The 17,015-nt window shown below is 39.9% G+C and overlaps 1 protein-coding gene across 7 annotated transcripts in view; it reads right to left on the bottom strand.

Moving 5' to 3' along the window:
- Positions 1-17,015, bottom strand: part of schip1 (schwannomin interacting protein 1) — a 247,031-nt gene that overhangs the window by 10,136 nt on the left and 219,880 nt on the right. The window contains exon 1 of one of the 7 annotated variants that reach the window (XM_078929427.1): positions 12,899-13,311. The exons of 5 other annotated variants lie outside the window; for them this stretch is intronic. In XM_078929427.1, coding sequence (XP_078785553.1) covers positions 12,899-12,928 — 30 coding nt within the window. In that variant the 5' untranslated portion in view covers positions 12,929-13,311. Of the gene's footprint in view, positions 1-6,470; positions 6,888-12,898; positions 13,312-17,015 lie in introns of those variants that run through there. One more of the 7 variants, XM_078929426.1, reaches the window with a different exon arrangement.

Consider the following 17,015-nt stretch of genomic DNA (forward strand, 5'->3'; position numbering starts at 1 on the left):
CGGCTCTGAAATTACATTTATTCAGCGTCTACTTAAAAGGAAAAACACAATTCAATTTTTTTTCATAGCTGTAAATCAAAGATTCCAGCTTTGCTTTGCTTTATTTAATGCAGACATCCTGTAATATTTCAAAGTTGCCAGGTGTCAAGGGGTTAAACGACATGATCACTTATTACAGTGATCATAAAAATTCAGAAACCTCTTTTACAGTCACTAAAGTGTAATCAGGAGATAAACGTGTCGTTTCTGATAATAAAGTCAAATGTAATGTGTGAAACAGTTCAGTTTAGGTTAGTAACTGAGTTCTAAATCTGACCTACATGTGAGTTGTTTAATAATGGTGCATGTGAGGGTTGAGACCTTTACTATAAACTAAGCAAACTGTGAGTAGAGGAAGCTTAAGCTCAACCAGTCCTGCAATGACGTTAGCCTACCAGCAGGCGGTGCTGTTACTTCAAAATACTAACCTTCGACATGAAGTTAAAATAACAGATGAATTTATGCCATGCATTTCGTCCAGGCTTAATGTCGCAGGCGTTTCAAAATTAAATAATGTACAAAAAAAATATAATAAAATAAATACATTTAAAAAATAGAAAAAAAACCATCACCTGGCTATGCTGGTCCTCTATTTTCTGCGCATTCATTGAAAACTGTACATTTTAAGGTTCAATATTTGTCCACAACAGTGTCTTTGCAATCATTCTCCTCATAATTAATTTGATGTACTAGAACTAAAGTAGAAACAAGAAAAGGCATAATGGGATGCTCATGATGGGAAGAGTGGTTTGACTCGCCAAAAATGGTTGGGAGATACTCTTACATGCATAGTAATACCATGCAAAAATACAAAAAAAAATCTAATAATAAAATATAACATACTGGAATACAATAAACATGCTATAGGTGCAGGTAATGCTAAATACAAAAAACTAAAAATATATTAGAAGTGCAAGGAATAGGTACCAGGTCCAGCAGGTGAAATTAAATACAAAGGTGGAGTTTTCTATGTACAATCTCTGATTGTTGTTTCACTAAGTATCCACAGTGTATTCACATAAAGGTCAAAGTTAGACTCCTTATCCAACATCATGACATTTTTGCATCCAGGAATGTTTGGCACCTGATACTTTGTCACAATTTACAGAGAGTAAGACAATCTAAATCTAACCAGGCTGACACCGACTCTGAAGCCATGCAGATTGTCTGGGAGTTTCCAGTGGGCAGTTACATTTCAAAGACCAACCGATCACTCATAAAATGTATCCATCTTTCCTCATCCTTGCGTGTTTCCCTCCTCGTCACTCCCAGTTTCCCTCCTTTCCACTCTTCTGATTCAAACTCGTGGCACTCCTGCTTTCCACCAGCAAGTCATCACTCTGTGCTTCTGTTTGCTGTCATCATCAGACATTCTTATTATTTTTTTTCTCCCCGTCCTCTCTTATTGTTGATTTCTCTTGACAATTGGGAGCAGGCATTGGCGAAAGTCCCTTTAACCAAGGACAAGTTACCATAATCGACACAAGAGGCTGTAAGAAGATGCTGGCAAAGCCAGCAAACGCTCATAGTTGTGGAGTTGGCTGCCAAATGCTTCTTTCGGTATTTGTATAAAAGACGGTCTAATCAGGATGAACATACATGGAAGATCCAATTGACTGCCTCAGAGACACAACAGTCGTGTGGTCCAACATGAGTGCATCACTCATCCAGACTACAGCGGAGCTGTCAGCGGAGTTACTCTGCTGAAGTGTTGCTGCGAGCAAAACCGAAAACCTGAAGCGGCGTGTTCACGGAGCATTGCTGACTGTCTGTCCTCCTCACACGGTGATGGCTGAGAAAAGACAGGAACAAAGGCGGGCTGAAACCAAGCATGGCACATCCTGCTAGCCCTGGAGACACACCAGACAATCTGCTACTTCAGAAGCATCTGAAACTTTTTACAGCGTACTCTCTAAACAGTATTTTATAGACAGCAGAGATGCTGAATGCAGGAAAGTACGTCATTTTTGATATATCATTCAAAATTACAACTCAAAATGCTGCTTCAATATTTTACAGTTGTGTACTGCAAACCATTTGATCCTTGCAAAGATTTCAAAACCTTGTTGTTAAACATTCAAGATATTTGACCAGGTTTGAAGTTGTTTTAACTTATCTTTGCTCTATACCTTTCCAGGTTTTCTTAAAATCAGCACAATTGGGATTTTTTTGTCACATTAAGACCTAGGATCTAGAAACAAGGAAATTATTATCAAAACTAGTCAAAATCCATTTGCTTCCACACACACAACAATAGAAAAACTTGATTAAACACTCAATGCTTGAATTACGCTACAATTTTTGGTTTAATTTAAAAGATGTTATTTCAAAGAACGATGCTAGAGAGATTTATGTTCTAAGAATAAATGCTAGTTTAAGATTTTATGATGATTTAACTAAAAAAACACTAAGGATTGGGCTACAAAGCATTTAATTTTAAGTAATTCTATCTAACAGCTTAGTTTTCCCTTTTAGAATCTTTAAACCTCCTTGTTTCTAGATTTTGATATCTTATCATAAGATTTCTTGTAAAGTAAAATGACTTGCTGCATGGTTTTAAAATTAGTGTTCTTTTCCTATTTTTTATCTGCTTCTTTTTGCATGAAGATTTAAAGAAATGTAAAAGAAAAAATGTTTGTAAAAATTTAGTGAGATACCGGGGGGAAAGGTGAAAGTGTCCTCTGACACTTATATGAGAAATACCTGCATTCAGATGCCTTCCTGCTCCTTCACTGACAGAATCTTTTTATTCCCAACACTGAAAGACCATGTAAGCATCAGGAACTAACATTCAAAGTTTCTTTGCATCTCATTTCCTGAGAATAACTTAAATAGAAAAACTTTTCTTGAAAGAAATTAATTCATTTGCATGTTGTCCTTACTATTCTGTCATTACTCATTTGGATATTGGAAAGCCCAACAACAAAGACAAAAAAAAAAAGATGTTAAATATCTTGACTGATCTGGAACCTCTTTAGGCCATGACTTTCAAAACAAAGATAGGACTCAGGAATGAGGCAAATGAAGGATATTAACGCTCAGTAATCAGGAAATAACAAAAACCTCTTGCACTATTAAGCATAGCTGAATGATTTATAAAAAGCTTTTATTTAAACAGATGATAATTGCTTCCAGAATTTATTGGTTTATTCTCCAAACTTCACTTTTGGCCTTTTTTTCCACTCATTTTATTTGACTGCATGGTATCAAATGGTGTTTTTTCAATGGCCTCAAGTATGGACCAATTTCCTTTTCAGGAAATGTGCATTAAAAAATAACATGAAACCTTATCAGTCCAACCATTAAGAAAGGGAAAAAAAATGCATTAATTGGCATGAAAACAAAAGGGAATCCCAACAATCCCAGACACATTTGGGAAATGAATGTGACTAAGTGGGAAACAAAGAGGGCATGAGTGACACCCTTAATAACCTCCTTCAGATCCTGGCTGTGAGCAGAAACCCGCCCACATTACTTTGGAAGAAAGACATTTGGACTAATTTGTGTTTTGCCAAAAATTCAAGCAGCAATTTCCTCCTGTTAAAAACCCTTCAGTGACAAAGACATTTTCTCCTCCACTTCGCATCGCAGCCATTCATCTGCAGGCCAAGAGGGCGATTGAACCCTGACAACACATGACAGGGGGGCTTGTTTGGAGCCCTCACATCTTTACTTTAGAATCAATATTAGTGACTGGGGATGAAAGAAATTTAATATGCTAAAAACAGCTCTGTTTCCTAGCCGTTCATTAAACTGAGGTGATAATCACACAGGGAAATGTTGACTGGCAATGATCTGAATATTCCTAAATATTTCTCTTCTGTCTTTTCTGGTTTAAAATCTTCTTTTCACCTTGTTTCTAAATGTAAACCACACCCCAATCTAATTATATTTCAGATATTTCTGTTAGCTCGCCTTTCTTTTCAACATTCCTCACAAAGCAGACTCACTTTTACTGCACAATGAGGTCTTTTCACAGGCCGAGCCCTAACTGTGCAGCTCAGACAAGAACCTACTGTTAAAGTACAACAGTGCACACACAAGCACAAAAACAGCAGGTCATTGGAGCTGTTTTTAGTTACGTGCCTTCTGAAGTATTTCAAGTGTGACAATTCAATTCACCTGAATAGGATAATCTAAAATTATTAGGTAAAAACTCATCATTTTTTCTCTCAAAGTAAAGTTGGTGGTGTAACCCTTCATCAACATTACATGCTGGCTAAATCCATCAATGCATTTATGGTGAAGCTATAAGGCTTTAGTTCCTAAATGTTCCTAAATATGTGCCATAATGCATTTGGAGCTCTGCAGATACACTGATACCCGAAAATCCACTCCCTGTGGGTCAAGAATATTCTTCTGAAGAGGCCCAGTTTCTTGTATTTTTAATTTACCGTAATTTCTTTAATGCCCTTATACTTTTTTAATGTCCTTACTTATAATTATATAATAAAACAACGTTGATTCACTAAAATGCTCAATATTTCCTTATTTGTGAATCCAATGCTAAAGCATCCTCTTACAATGTGCTCTGCATCTATCATATTGAAAAACAGTCTTGGTTCTTTTTTGTTATTTCTATTTTTTATATTTAACAGACTTTTGCCTCATTAATTAATGACTTTCTTCTTCCTCTTTCGGCTTCTCCCATCAGGGGTTGCCACAGCGAACAAGTCGCATGGTATATTTGGCAATGTTTTACGCCGGATGCCCTTCCTGACGCAACCTTCTCTAACCGGGTTTGGAACCGGCACAAAGGTAGAGAAGGGAACAGGGAGCAGCCCGGAGTTGAACCCTGGTTTCACGGATGGAAGGCGCCGCAAACCAGCACGAGCTAAACCGGCTCCCTCATTAATTAATGACTTTAATCTTGTAAATTCTCAACTTATACCGTATGAAATTATAACTTTATTGACGTGAAATAGGGCTTTTTTACCCATAAATCTGCAAGCTTATTCTTGTTAAATATTGACCTTGTTTCTGTATTTGATGACTTAATGTTCATAAAATCTGAACTTGTTTTTCATAATTGTACAACTTTATTGTTGTAAAATATTACCTTTTGATCTCATGATTTAACAACTATATTTTCATAGATTTTTGACTTTTTCTCATAATATCAAGACTTTATTATCGTATAATAGTATGTTTTTTCTCATAGTTTTACAACTTCATTCCTGTAAAATTACAACTTTTTTCTCATAATTCTATTAATTTTTTCTCATAATATATTGACTTTTGTCTCATAATGTTACGACTTAATCCTTGTAAATTAATTTTTTTTTTTTTGTATTGGCCATAATACCCTGTCGTAGCATCCTGATATACTTTGGCAGAAAGTTGAGGGTTTAAGAGGGATCTGTTCAATCATATGTTTGTTGTTTTTCCAATCCAGACTGAGCTGCTGAGAGTCATGACTGCAGTGTTACCTCTCAGGTCACACAGCTGCTGCTTTTGTCTGAGGTTAAGCCGTTTTACATGCATGGTTTACGGTTGTAGGAAATGTTCAGACTGTCGTGCTGTGAGTATAAACACTGCAACAGCTATCAAAACTACAAAGGCCATAATGTGAGGCTGCAGCCAGCAGCAGGTAGGTTTAGCAAAAAGGAAGCAAGACTAGAAATCGGTGTAAACTGTAGCATGAGCAGGAAGTTTTCATGCTAGCATGCATGCTCGACGTCCACATTCCATCACCATAAGCTTTATATGGGTTCATCTGTTTGTCTCTCCTTTGATGCTATCTGAGCCTCGTCTTTCTTGGCAGTATGGCATTCCATCCCAGATAAGGGACCCGACCTTTGGCCCTCATGTGGTTCAGCTGCAGGTCAGTGCAGGACTGCTCCTGTCACTCAGCTTGGAAAGGAACAGCTAAGTGAGCCGTAAAGGGCATCCGTGAATGCTTATGCTTAAGCGTGTAAGAAGGGAAAAGAAAAAAAAAAGGCTGCAGAAAGATTAAAAGGGAAAAAAAGAAATAGTGGGGCAGGGGAGGGAGCTGTGAAAAGCATGAACTGAGTTTGGACAGCTCAATGCATCTCTGAGTCATCTCTGAGCTTTCTCCCTGTAAGATATCCTAAACCTTTGTTGAAAAAGATTTATTTTGGGGATTTGCTGTCTTTTTCCCCCAAAAGAATAAAGGAGAAGGAAGAAAAAAAGCCTGGTTACTCATGCCGTTGTGTCATAGCAGGGCGATAGGCTCTCAGATTTAAGCACATAACCAGACCATGATGCATAACAGCAATTCTTTTAAATGTGTGTTCAAACGCTATATGCAATAAAAGCTGGAAAACTGAATAAACATTAACTCTGTAAAAAATAAAAACACAATGGTTTCATAAACTGCTTCTTAGCTGGAAACACAAAGGCCTGTGGCTACTCTGAGATTACATTTGAATTTTCCATTCATTTGCAAACCAAACAGCATGAACCCATACCTCTTTATAGGCATCACTGAGGAAGAGGGCGGAAGTTTGCTTCATGACGTCATCTACTCCACTTCCATCCATTTTATCCAGCGCTTCCCCTATCCCTTCCTGTTCCACCCCAGAGTCACTTCTCAGATTTGTCCAGACATCCTCCTGAGGTGGAGCTCAGTCACCGTGCATCATAATCCCACACAACTCAACCCTGCCATCATTCCACTCCGCTGCACGTGGATTCTCCTAGACTGTCTGTAACATGTTCTGACACTGATTTTCTTTTGGACTGCTCAGGCTCCGCCGTCGCCCTGCCTCTCCCACAGGACTGGGAGAGCGCAGCGGCCAGAGGTAAGACTCTAGTGGACCCTCCCTACCTTCCACCCTCTGGTCAGGGCGGCGTGTCACAGTCCAGGAAGAGGAAAGAGAAGAGGGAATACAAATAACTCACACTGGGGTTTTTCTTTTTTTCCCCCTGCTTTTACGCCCTGACGTGAGGACAGCAGCTGCTCACCACCGGTTTGAGAAGAGAGGGATCACCAAACTAAATGTCTGTTTATGAGACTACACAAGTGAAATAGCTCCAGCACATAGCCTCTTTTTATTCCTACCATATTTGAACACATTTTCTAAAGCAGAAAAGCATATTGTTTAAGTCAAAACTAGTAAAAACTGCATTAACACATAACAGTAAAGCTAGTGTCCTCCCATCCTGCCAATGTAAAAATAGACCTTCCACTGGACTTGGAAAGCAGGAGCCCCACAGCTCCGGCCAGCTAAAAAAACCCTGACAGAGCACAATGGACCATTAGTCTGGCACCCAAACACACACTCACTCATTCGCACATACACACAGATTGGTAGTCCCTCGAAAATCAGTGATTTACACTTTCAATCTGATCTCTCCATGTAATGATCTCATTTGTGTGAGACCTCATCAACCTGGGATCCACAGATATGTTATAGACGCACATAGGAAACATGATAAACACTATAAACAAGAACAAATTCTTAATTGTTCAGATGAGAAAAAACAGGGAATCACAATAATATTTCTATACTTTTAAAAAACGTTACCTTTTAAAGTTCTCATTCATGGTTTTACAGTGAAGGCACGTTTGCATACGAGCAGACATTAGAAACATATGTATTCTATGTTAACAAAAACAAAAGGAAATAACTTCAAAATATTTAATACTCAAGAATCAGAGCTGAAAGCATTAATTTATTAAATATTACAAAGATTTTTATTGGTAAACTAACAAACTGGCATCTAAGGTTTGAGGGCTCCAAGTTTGAACTTTTAGCTCTTGAGGGAGTCCTTTGTGAATGCTGGGCTGTTCATGTTGTCGTACATGCCATCCGGCTTTCATGCCCAGCTTTTTCACAGATGATGTAATCCTCGCTTTTAGAACTTTCTGGTATTTTCCGATACGAATCAAGCTTTTGCTGCATTGGTAAAATGCTTCCTGTGCTCCAAAAAGCAAAAGAAGCCCAAAGCATCATTTATCCATTTTCTGTGAGTTAGGGTTTAGTAGGTGAATGTGTTCTTTTCATGTAATAAGGTTTTATTATAGTCTATTCTATTCACTGGTTTATTTTTTTTAAAATCTCAATTGTCTTTTTTTTAAGAATTTCTCTTTATCTTCCATGCATTTCTCTAACTCATTAGGGTCATGGGGTTGCTGGAGCCTATCCGAGCTGCTGCTGGGCAAAGGCGAGATAAACCCTGGACAATTCGCTAGTCCATCACAGAGCTCCTCGTCTCCCAGATATATCGTTTTACCTTTGTCAGTTGTATGATAATAATTCCCAAAAGCATGAAAAAAATCACAGGAAAAAAAATCAAGAGGAAAACATTTTTTTCATGCCTCATACTGTTTCGTTGACAAATAACTGTTTACAGAGCTTAACCATGACTTAAGTCAGTTGCTGTGTTACTGTCAGTTAGAGTTTACATAAATTCTACTGTAACCAGGAAATAAAGTTATAAAATACTGCTAATTATTATTATTGTTCTAACTTCATTTGAAAATAAAAGACTAGTCCTCGTCAGGTTGCTGGACAGAATAATTGATCTGCTGGAGGTTTTTCACCTGTTTGCAACCCAAATGCTTTCATGCACCAGAACTGGCAGCAAAGTCCTAAGGAATTTAAAGCATTTGGCTCCAAAAGGATTTATAAAACATCAAAGATCTTCTCACTTTGCACAGAAAAGGTAACTGAGAACAACTGAGCTGTTTATGTTTACAGAGAATAAGAACTAATGTGAATCTGCAAACAGACTCAGGTGAACAACCCCATCAATACAATGATATCTTTTAAAAGGATAGATGTATCCAGGCAAGGACAATATGTGAAAAGATGAATGAGGAGAAACACTAGATATGTATGGATAACAAGAAAGAGTGACGCATGTGAGACAGTCATCAGTTTCCCTCCTCGAAGACAGAGCACAGACAAGAGCATGAGAAAAGAGGAGAACAGTCTGGGAATAACACTTTCACTTGATAAGATCCAAAAGCTGAGAGGGTATCCTCTCTATTTCTCTCTCACACTCACACATGCACGCACACACACAGACACAGAGAAATGAGCGGAAAAAATAGGAAATGGATTTGATTCAGTGTTGATCCCTAAGGATTATGGGTAGAGTGAAGAGAATTGTCTGGTTGCCCCCCGAATCTGCCCTCTGTGGACTGCTGCTGAACACAATAAGGATAACACTCCCAAACGAGTGCGCACACACTAAAGCCTGTGCTGGCTCTGAGCGAGCGTGGCTCGGGTGGGGCAGAGTCGTGCTCTCTGCCTCTCGTGCTTATTACTGAGGCTGACTTCATGGTGAGGGTGAAGTCACTGCCACAGCTGATTCAGAGAAGTTCTGAACAATCTAATCCACCAACGCACAGGAGGAAAACCCCACAGACACACACGGATGAACACACAAACCTATGGGGATCACAGGGTCAGAAGGGGCTGAGACTGTTTCAGGGGCCCGTTTGAGACACATACTGTTGGATCAGCTGAGAGACGACAGTGACAAACGTATACACAGAACAGCTTATTGTTCCAAATGAACAGAGGATGGCTGTGGGAGGGGGTTCCTGGCACCTCCTGTAAGCCTGCGATCCAAGGCCAGTGGCGCCATGTGTGTTTTTATACTCGTACAGCTATCTTTGTGAGGACAGGTTTCAGTTTATGGACCTTGACAGTAAGGAGAAGGTTTTTCTTCTTTTTCTGACTCCTCCGCGTCGTTTTTGTTTTTGTCTGAAATTGCAATACTAGACAACATACTGACAAACATGAAAGCAACAGCAGAGGCCTAGTCTTCTTTTGGAAAGAGTAGGAAAAGAAAGAGGGCTGCTACCATAGCAACCTGGTGAGAATTTTTCCATGGTGATGGTCTGTGCTTCAAACAAATTGGGCTGTGAAAGGAGCACATGGTGGCCCATCGGGAAGTCCACCAACTCACACAGAGGCTTGTATCGGAAGGGGGGGCTCTAGCAAATTGGGAAATATTAGGACAAAGTATTTGTTTGTATAAAAAGTAAAAGGGAATCGCTGCACCAAAATCAAAAGTTTCAATATTTATATTAAAAACCCGAGAGGCAAAGAAGAATGCAGCTGTTTTAAATGTTTGGATTGGTAAAGTTCTTGTAGACTGACTTTGCTATGATGGCTTTAGATTATAAATGAGGAGGTACATAGATTCAATAAAGGATAGTGACAATGAGTTCTTTCATAAAAGATGTAGCTTAAATTTATTGTGTTAAGTTACTTAATTACACAAAAATTCAGGTTTTCTTCATTTTGCATGACAGTAATTAAATGTTTTTGCCGTTTCTTGGACAAACCTAGAGAAATTCTTATGTCATTGACTCTAGGGTGCATTGTTAAGGGGAGTTTATAAATTGATCAAATATTCTCCAAACAATAATCAAAAATGGTGACGTTTGTTTGTTTTTAACTCAAATACCTCAAATGAAGTAGATTTTACTAATAAAAACATGACAAGTAGCCATGTGTGAGCTTGTGGTTTTTGTCACAGCTGCAGTCTAAAGTACCCTTCTGTTACAATACGCAAACTTGTGTTGGTGATTCTTTATTTTACAACAGTGGCTTACAGATTGATTCTGCCATTCCAGTATAATCTATCAGTGGTTTACACCTAATTAATAATTCATCAGGCCACACCTCATATAGAGTTACACACAGACAGAAGCTTGCCATCATCCGTTTGGAACCAGCCACACAAACTCGTAGACACAAAACCTGTGTGTGTGTGAGACTGTGTGTGTGCGAGTGTGTGTGACAGGATTCAGCATTCAATCAAGAGTCCCTGAGGCCTTTGGCGAGCTGACTGTGCTGTTCTGGGCCAGAATGACACACTGTGGCCAAGCTGATAAATCTCACTATCCCTAAGCAGCCAGCTGGTTTTGCTGCTGACAGCAATACAGCCACAGAAGATTTGTGGATCTGTGTGAGAATCTGAAACAACATCTAAGTTATAAGACTTTACAAAAAAACTCCAAAAACCCAGAGCATTTGGTTCACCTTAACGCTCAAAGTAAATCTCCAAACGTCAGGTTTCAGTTTGAAGTCTTTTCTTTCTTTGGGTGACTGTGGGTCAACCTGTCAGGTTACTGGCTCCAAAGGCCAGCCTGCCTCCTAAATGGCCAAACAAGGAGACGAGCAGCATCATTTTTGGTACAAAAGCATCACCAACTGTTCAACAACCGTAAGAGCCGCACAGCAACAATCGTGGTTTCGATAGGAAACCTGGAAGACATCAGCTCTCCCAGGACACACTGAAACAGGATCAAAACTGTCCTCGAACGTTCTTCCACTTCATCTAATTAGTCCTTGACCACTCTATTTCTTCATTAAGACAATTCCCTTTTCTCTATTCTGTCCCTGCCCTTTGCTTGCGTCGATCCTGGCGGGTGAGTGCTCTGTCTATATGAGGGGCGCTGTCTGCCTGCTGGTTGCCAGGATACCAGTCTAATTGAGGGGCCTCTAGAGAATAGCTGTTATCTGAGCTTGAACCCCCTGTTCCGCTTAGTGCTCCCATTCTTGCTCTTATTGGCTCCATCTTTCTCTTATAATGCATCCGGGCATATAAAGCTGCCCCACCCCAACTATTTACTATTGACTTTTTTCAGCTGGTGATTATCTTCCAATTCCTCTTATCACTAGTGATTGCAGCTAAATACAAAGACGTTCATATGTTTTCTTTCTTCCTTTCCTTTGCAGGCTCTAAGTTTTTGATGTCTGCCTTTCATCTGTCGTTTTGGCATGATTTTACTCCGCCGATCTGCTTCTCTTTTTCCTTTCGTCGTGCCATCTCTCAGTGGCTCTGCCCAGCCTTTATCTGATATGGCAAGAACATGGCAGGAAATCCTTAACCCATTATACAACTGCTCCCTTACACACAAGCACGACTTCTCTTTGGACCAACAAAAATACACGAATTGAAATTGAAACGATGCAAGTTGAGCATTCAAATAAAGCTCAAAGTGAGAAGAATGTAAGAAAAGATTTGTTACCACCAGGATCAAATGTGAGATTCCTGAAAGAGCAGCTTCATCTTTAACGTAAACTTCAATGACTAAAAGACTTAATTTGGACTTTTTGTCTACCCACAGGAGATGTCCATAGCCGCGAGGCTCTATCCTTTTATCTCAGTGCCGCAGAAGTTCTGCCTCCAATCCCCATAGCTTCCTCTCCCAATATATTCAGCTTATTTCCTTCCCCTTTCATCTACCTCTCTGCCTCTTCCCACTCTCCATCTTCACCGCAATGCAGATTTTTCTTTCCTGGCTGAGCTAATTCTGGAGAAACGCACCAATAATGGAATGCTCTCCTGTAATCACGACCTCTTGGTCCATACAAATTCTTTGCTGGTCGAAGTGGTGATGGTGCCGGCAGGTCCCATGGGGAGGGCACAAAATACTGATGCTTTTAAAGTTTTGTTTATGGAACCCATCTCACATTTTTTGAGTAGTTGCCAAATGAACATTTTAGAGGACTTGGACAACTAAACCATTAGGGTGCAGCATTAAACCCATGAGCAGAATGATAGGCATGGAGATGGTCTGAAAGAGAGGTAGGACATAATTCCCATGGGTCAAGAGCTCTCCTAGCAACCAGACAGTCATCAGATTCACAACACAATCACACAACCCCATAAGCCTAGTGAAAAAATACTACCCCCCCCCCAAGAAAAAGGAGAAAAAAAACTCCCACGCAGTCTTTGCAGTGACACACATGCTGCTCATGTAGAGAAAATTCTGATTTTAAATATGAAATTCAAGGATCTGAGCTACATTGATATACAAGAAAACCTTGACAGCGTAAAAAAATACTAAATGTTGTGTCTGTTGGAACATTAAGGAGATGATTAAAATAAAACAGAGTGCTGGGGTGTCAGTTGCTCAGAGGAATACCTGGTAAGAACAGTTTTCCTGGTGGACCATCCTTCAAAGCATCCTAGAGCTGAGCAGGCTGGGTTAGGGGGGGAAGCAGAAGTGGGACTGGGAAAAGATTCCCAGCCCTGCAGCGGTATTCCAGTGGGAGGGGAGTGAGGCGATCCAAGACCCCCGATCCAAACTTACAGGAAAAAAACTACCGCCCCTGCTTGCCTCCCGTTGAGAGTCGAGACTAACCTTGACGCTGCCTCTGCCTTCAGTCCCGGCTGTTTTTATTCTAGCTGTTTGTTAACAGAAAACAGGGCAGGGTCTGCCTCTCCGCTGATGAAAGAGGGAGGGGAGCAAGAGACGGGAGGAGGGGAATGAGAGCGAGAGGATGGGAGGGGAGAGCCAAACAGAACACTCCCGCTCGCCTCGGCCTGTCAGCCAGTACTGGAAAGTGGGAGGAGCCAATGGGATGAGCACAACCAGGACTGATCAGGAGGGAGACGGGCTGGTGAAGGGCACCTTTTTTAGTTTTGATAATAAAAACAAAGAAATTACTGTAATATATGTATACTAAGTGTACTATGAGTGAAGTGTACTATGTGCTATGAGTAATATTTTCTCTAGTTAATTATTCTGTTTACCATTTATTAACTTAAAATTTCTAATCCCTATGTCCCTTGTAATTATTTTGCGTAAAAATTTTATGGTCATTGCTTTATCTTTAATGCACTTATATGTTCTGTAAATGTGCTATATTCAATAAAGTTTTTTTGGACTGACATTCACTCTGATCTCTGTGTGTTAATCAGATATAATCAAAAGGAAAATGTGCTGTAATTCAAAAAGGTAAAATTTTAAAAAATATTTATAAATGTCAAACATCAAACTCTGGTGTTGAAATAAAGAACAAACACACAAGTAAAAATAAATGGCAAGTCATCTCTCATACGTGATTTTTCATCACCTTTAATGTTACAGAACATCATATAAAGTACATGAGCAATGTGCGTGATCCAGAGCTCCCTTTCATTGTCTATCTCTCCATGAGATTATAATCCTACGGTGGCAGATGGCTGCTCTTTAATCCACACTGGCCAACCTACTTAGATAATCTCTTCCTTCTCCATCTCTTCATCAATTTCTCCATTTTGCCAGCCTCTCATTACGATGCTAAACCCATCTCTGTGTTTTCCTTCCTGTTCATTGTTATTTTTAAATCTACTTAGATGGAAATGCAGACAGTAAGGAGTTTCACTTAATCTGATAGCCAACAATGTTTGGATGTAAACAACTCTCACCTCTGCTCATTTAAACATTTGATTTTTTTTTTTTTAGCTTTAACGTTCATTATTTGAATTGACAAGAACACGGAGCTCCTGTAGGTGTGAGGCAGAAACACAAACTCATAACCCAGATTTATTCTTCTAGAGAACTTTTATAACATAAAGTGTTGGAATAAAGGCTCAGTTTTTCTTGCATAAGTCAATGATGAACTGATGAAATATCTTACAGGCTCATAATCAGAATCAATAAGAAAAAGTTAGGAAAGAAAATCTTAAAGGTGACCTGATACCGGCTTCACTGGACAAGATGATGTACAAGCTGACCTACTTCTGACTGCTTTCAGGAACTTCAAGGATAAGATTTTTTTTTAAATAACTGCTCTGCAGCCTGGACCAAGAGCAGAAAGTTGCTGTAACTCCTACAATATGATATGTCGTCTCTACCAAGCTCCTTTGGTTTTAGCATTAGCTTTTGGTATTCAAGCTTTAATGTTTGACTTTTTTTTTAACATCTTTTATTCAGAGTAACTGTGACAACAGGGACATTCAAATGCAGCAGCAGTTGAAAGAACTTTTCTAAGCTTCAGCTCCAAATACGGTTTAGAAAAACACCTCATGAATACAAGCAAATGTAAGTAAAGAGAAACAAGACGCTTAAACTATTTAATTCCTTTTATTATAGTGGAAAATGTCAGATGTGCTCTTGATTAGATCAAGCCCTTAACGAAACACACCTGTCTAACAAGCTTACAAAATAAGGTGTAGAAATCTTTTCTTTAGGAGTGACTTGTTCCATAGAGTCTTTAAACAAAGGAGAGGGGAGTATATGCGGAGCACTTTGACAACAGATGCAGAAACTCTGGACCTGTCACCATGAGGATGCAGCATTAACCCTTGTGCTATTTTAGATGACCCCACCCTTGCATTGATGTGTTCTCCCTACCATGACAAAGGTGGATAAAGTTGGAAAGATTTCGTGTAATCCATGGACACCAGTGAGGTTCACAAATCAGTGAAGAAAGAAGGTTCAGAGCACTGTGTAGTGGGTCTAGATGACCCAACTCCCAATGGTAAAGTGCCTAGGATAGCACAAGGGTTAAACCCAGAAAATATTAGTGTTGAGTTTTAATCAATCACTTCAGCAAGAAATTATTCAAGTTTAAGAAAAGACAGTGTCAATTCAACAAGAAGCTATAATAAGAACAAATGAAAAAAAGCAAAAACTTTTCTTGAGGATTTTCTTTTTTTAAGTCTTGCTCTTCATGGTCAGAGAAGTTTGCTGGAATTCATCCCAGCAGAGAAAGACATACATTTTTGGCAGACAAACTGCCCAACAACGTGTGACGAATCATAAAAAATACCAGCACGAATATAAAAGATTTTGCATCTGGAGTTGTTGTCACAGCAGATTTCACTGTGGTCACGATTTTCTTCAACTAATATTCTCAATAAAGCAGTGAAACAGTGCAACACAAACATGAGAAGACGGTGACATCCTGATCCGGATAAATCAAGTATCTGCTTCCAGCTTTCAATTGTGTCTTTTTGGTTGGATAGCCGGCAGCACATGCTCCCTGTTATCTTATGCCCTCTCTCTGGCCAAACCTCTCTATCCAGTATCGATCCCTCTTGGGTGACGCTGCTTTTCCCGATAAGAGCATTTTTGGGTTTAATGACCTGGTAGTGGATCGATGAGCCCTCCCTGCTCTGATCTCTCCGCTCAGGCCTCCCTGCTGCCGAGTTCCGGCTTAGCCTTCTGCCTGGTGCCCAGCTGGGACAGACCGGAACACTGAACATCCTGCCGCACCAGTGGATATAATTATCTGCGTTGAGACACACCGACCGCACCTCATGAAAGCCCTCTTAAGCTCGTTGAAGGTTAAATTAGCATTTCCAATAGGTTGGAAATGTATTTTAAAGCACAACCCCTTGAGATTAACATCTTGGTTTCCAGGGATTCCTCAACAAACCATAAAACGTACTTAACAGAAACAAACTACACGGTGAGAGGTCACAGGCTGCAGCTGAGTTAAAGAATCTACGGCAGCATCCGCTCTCTACTCCATCACAATAGCAGCAGTCAGAGCAAAGGCCTCACCCACCTGGGTCTAACCTGCACCTGGTTGTCAAGGGTACATTCTGAGTCAAAACAGTTGCAGACAGTAATTGTTTTATTAAACAAACAACAAAACCATCCCATAACTCCTTCAGTCACCTTTTCCACCTCACTTCAGCAAGAACCACACCATAAAACAGATAACGTCAGGGACATAAATTAGCTCAGAGAAGATAGCCAGACAAGATGGCAGTGAAACAAGCCTCCCACACACTGATCATATTATGCATTATCTAAATAAAAACAACTAAATTATAGGGATGCATTTTAATCCAGCAGCGACACACAAACCAACTTTGATTTTAAGTTTGAACTTTGTCCTGTTTAGACCTGGGCCCTCTTCTCCATGTTCAGCTCATGCATTAAATAATGGCTGATCGGTCATGAGTGACCGCTCCCCAAGACAAATTAATGTTGGGTCCTTTCTCTGTGATGCAGACAGAGCTGGAAGTGAAGCCTGTAATAGTTTAGAGAGCTCATGTTCTCAGTCTTGCTGTGACACGTCCTCCATCCTCTGACAAACAGCTCGCCCTCTTCTTAGCCTTTCGTGTCTTCTACCCCTCCTCCCTCTCGCCGTGGCCTTTCAAGGTAACTACGCTTTTACTTCTTTTCTTCACTTGTCTCCATCACTCCATGCCTCCCCCCTCGTTCCTCTCTCCTGCCCTCCTCCCAGGCGCAGCGGGAAAAAGGGGAGTGCAGATGCTTTTAGCGAGCTGACATTTTTGTGCCAGTGCAAAAACACTGCATA

Source organism: Oryzias latipes, chromosome 13 (genome assembly GCF_053564925.1).
Source record: "Oryzias latipes strain Hd-rR chromosome 13, Olatipes_Hd-rR_3.1".
NCBI classification, from domain to species: Eukaryota; Metazoa; Chordata; class Actinopteri; order Beloniformes; family Adrianichthyidae; genus Oryzias; species Oryzias latipes.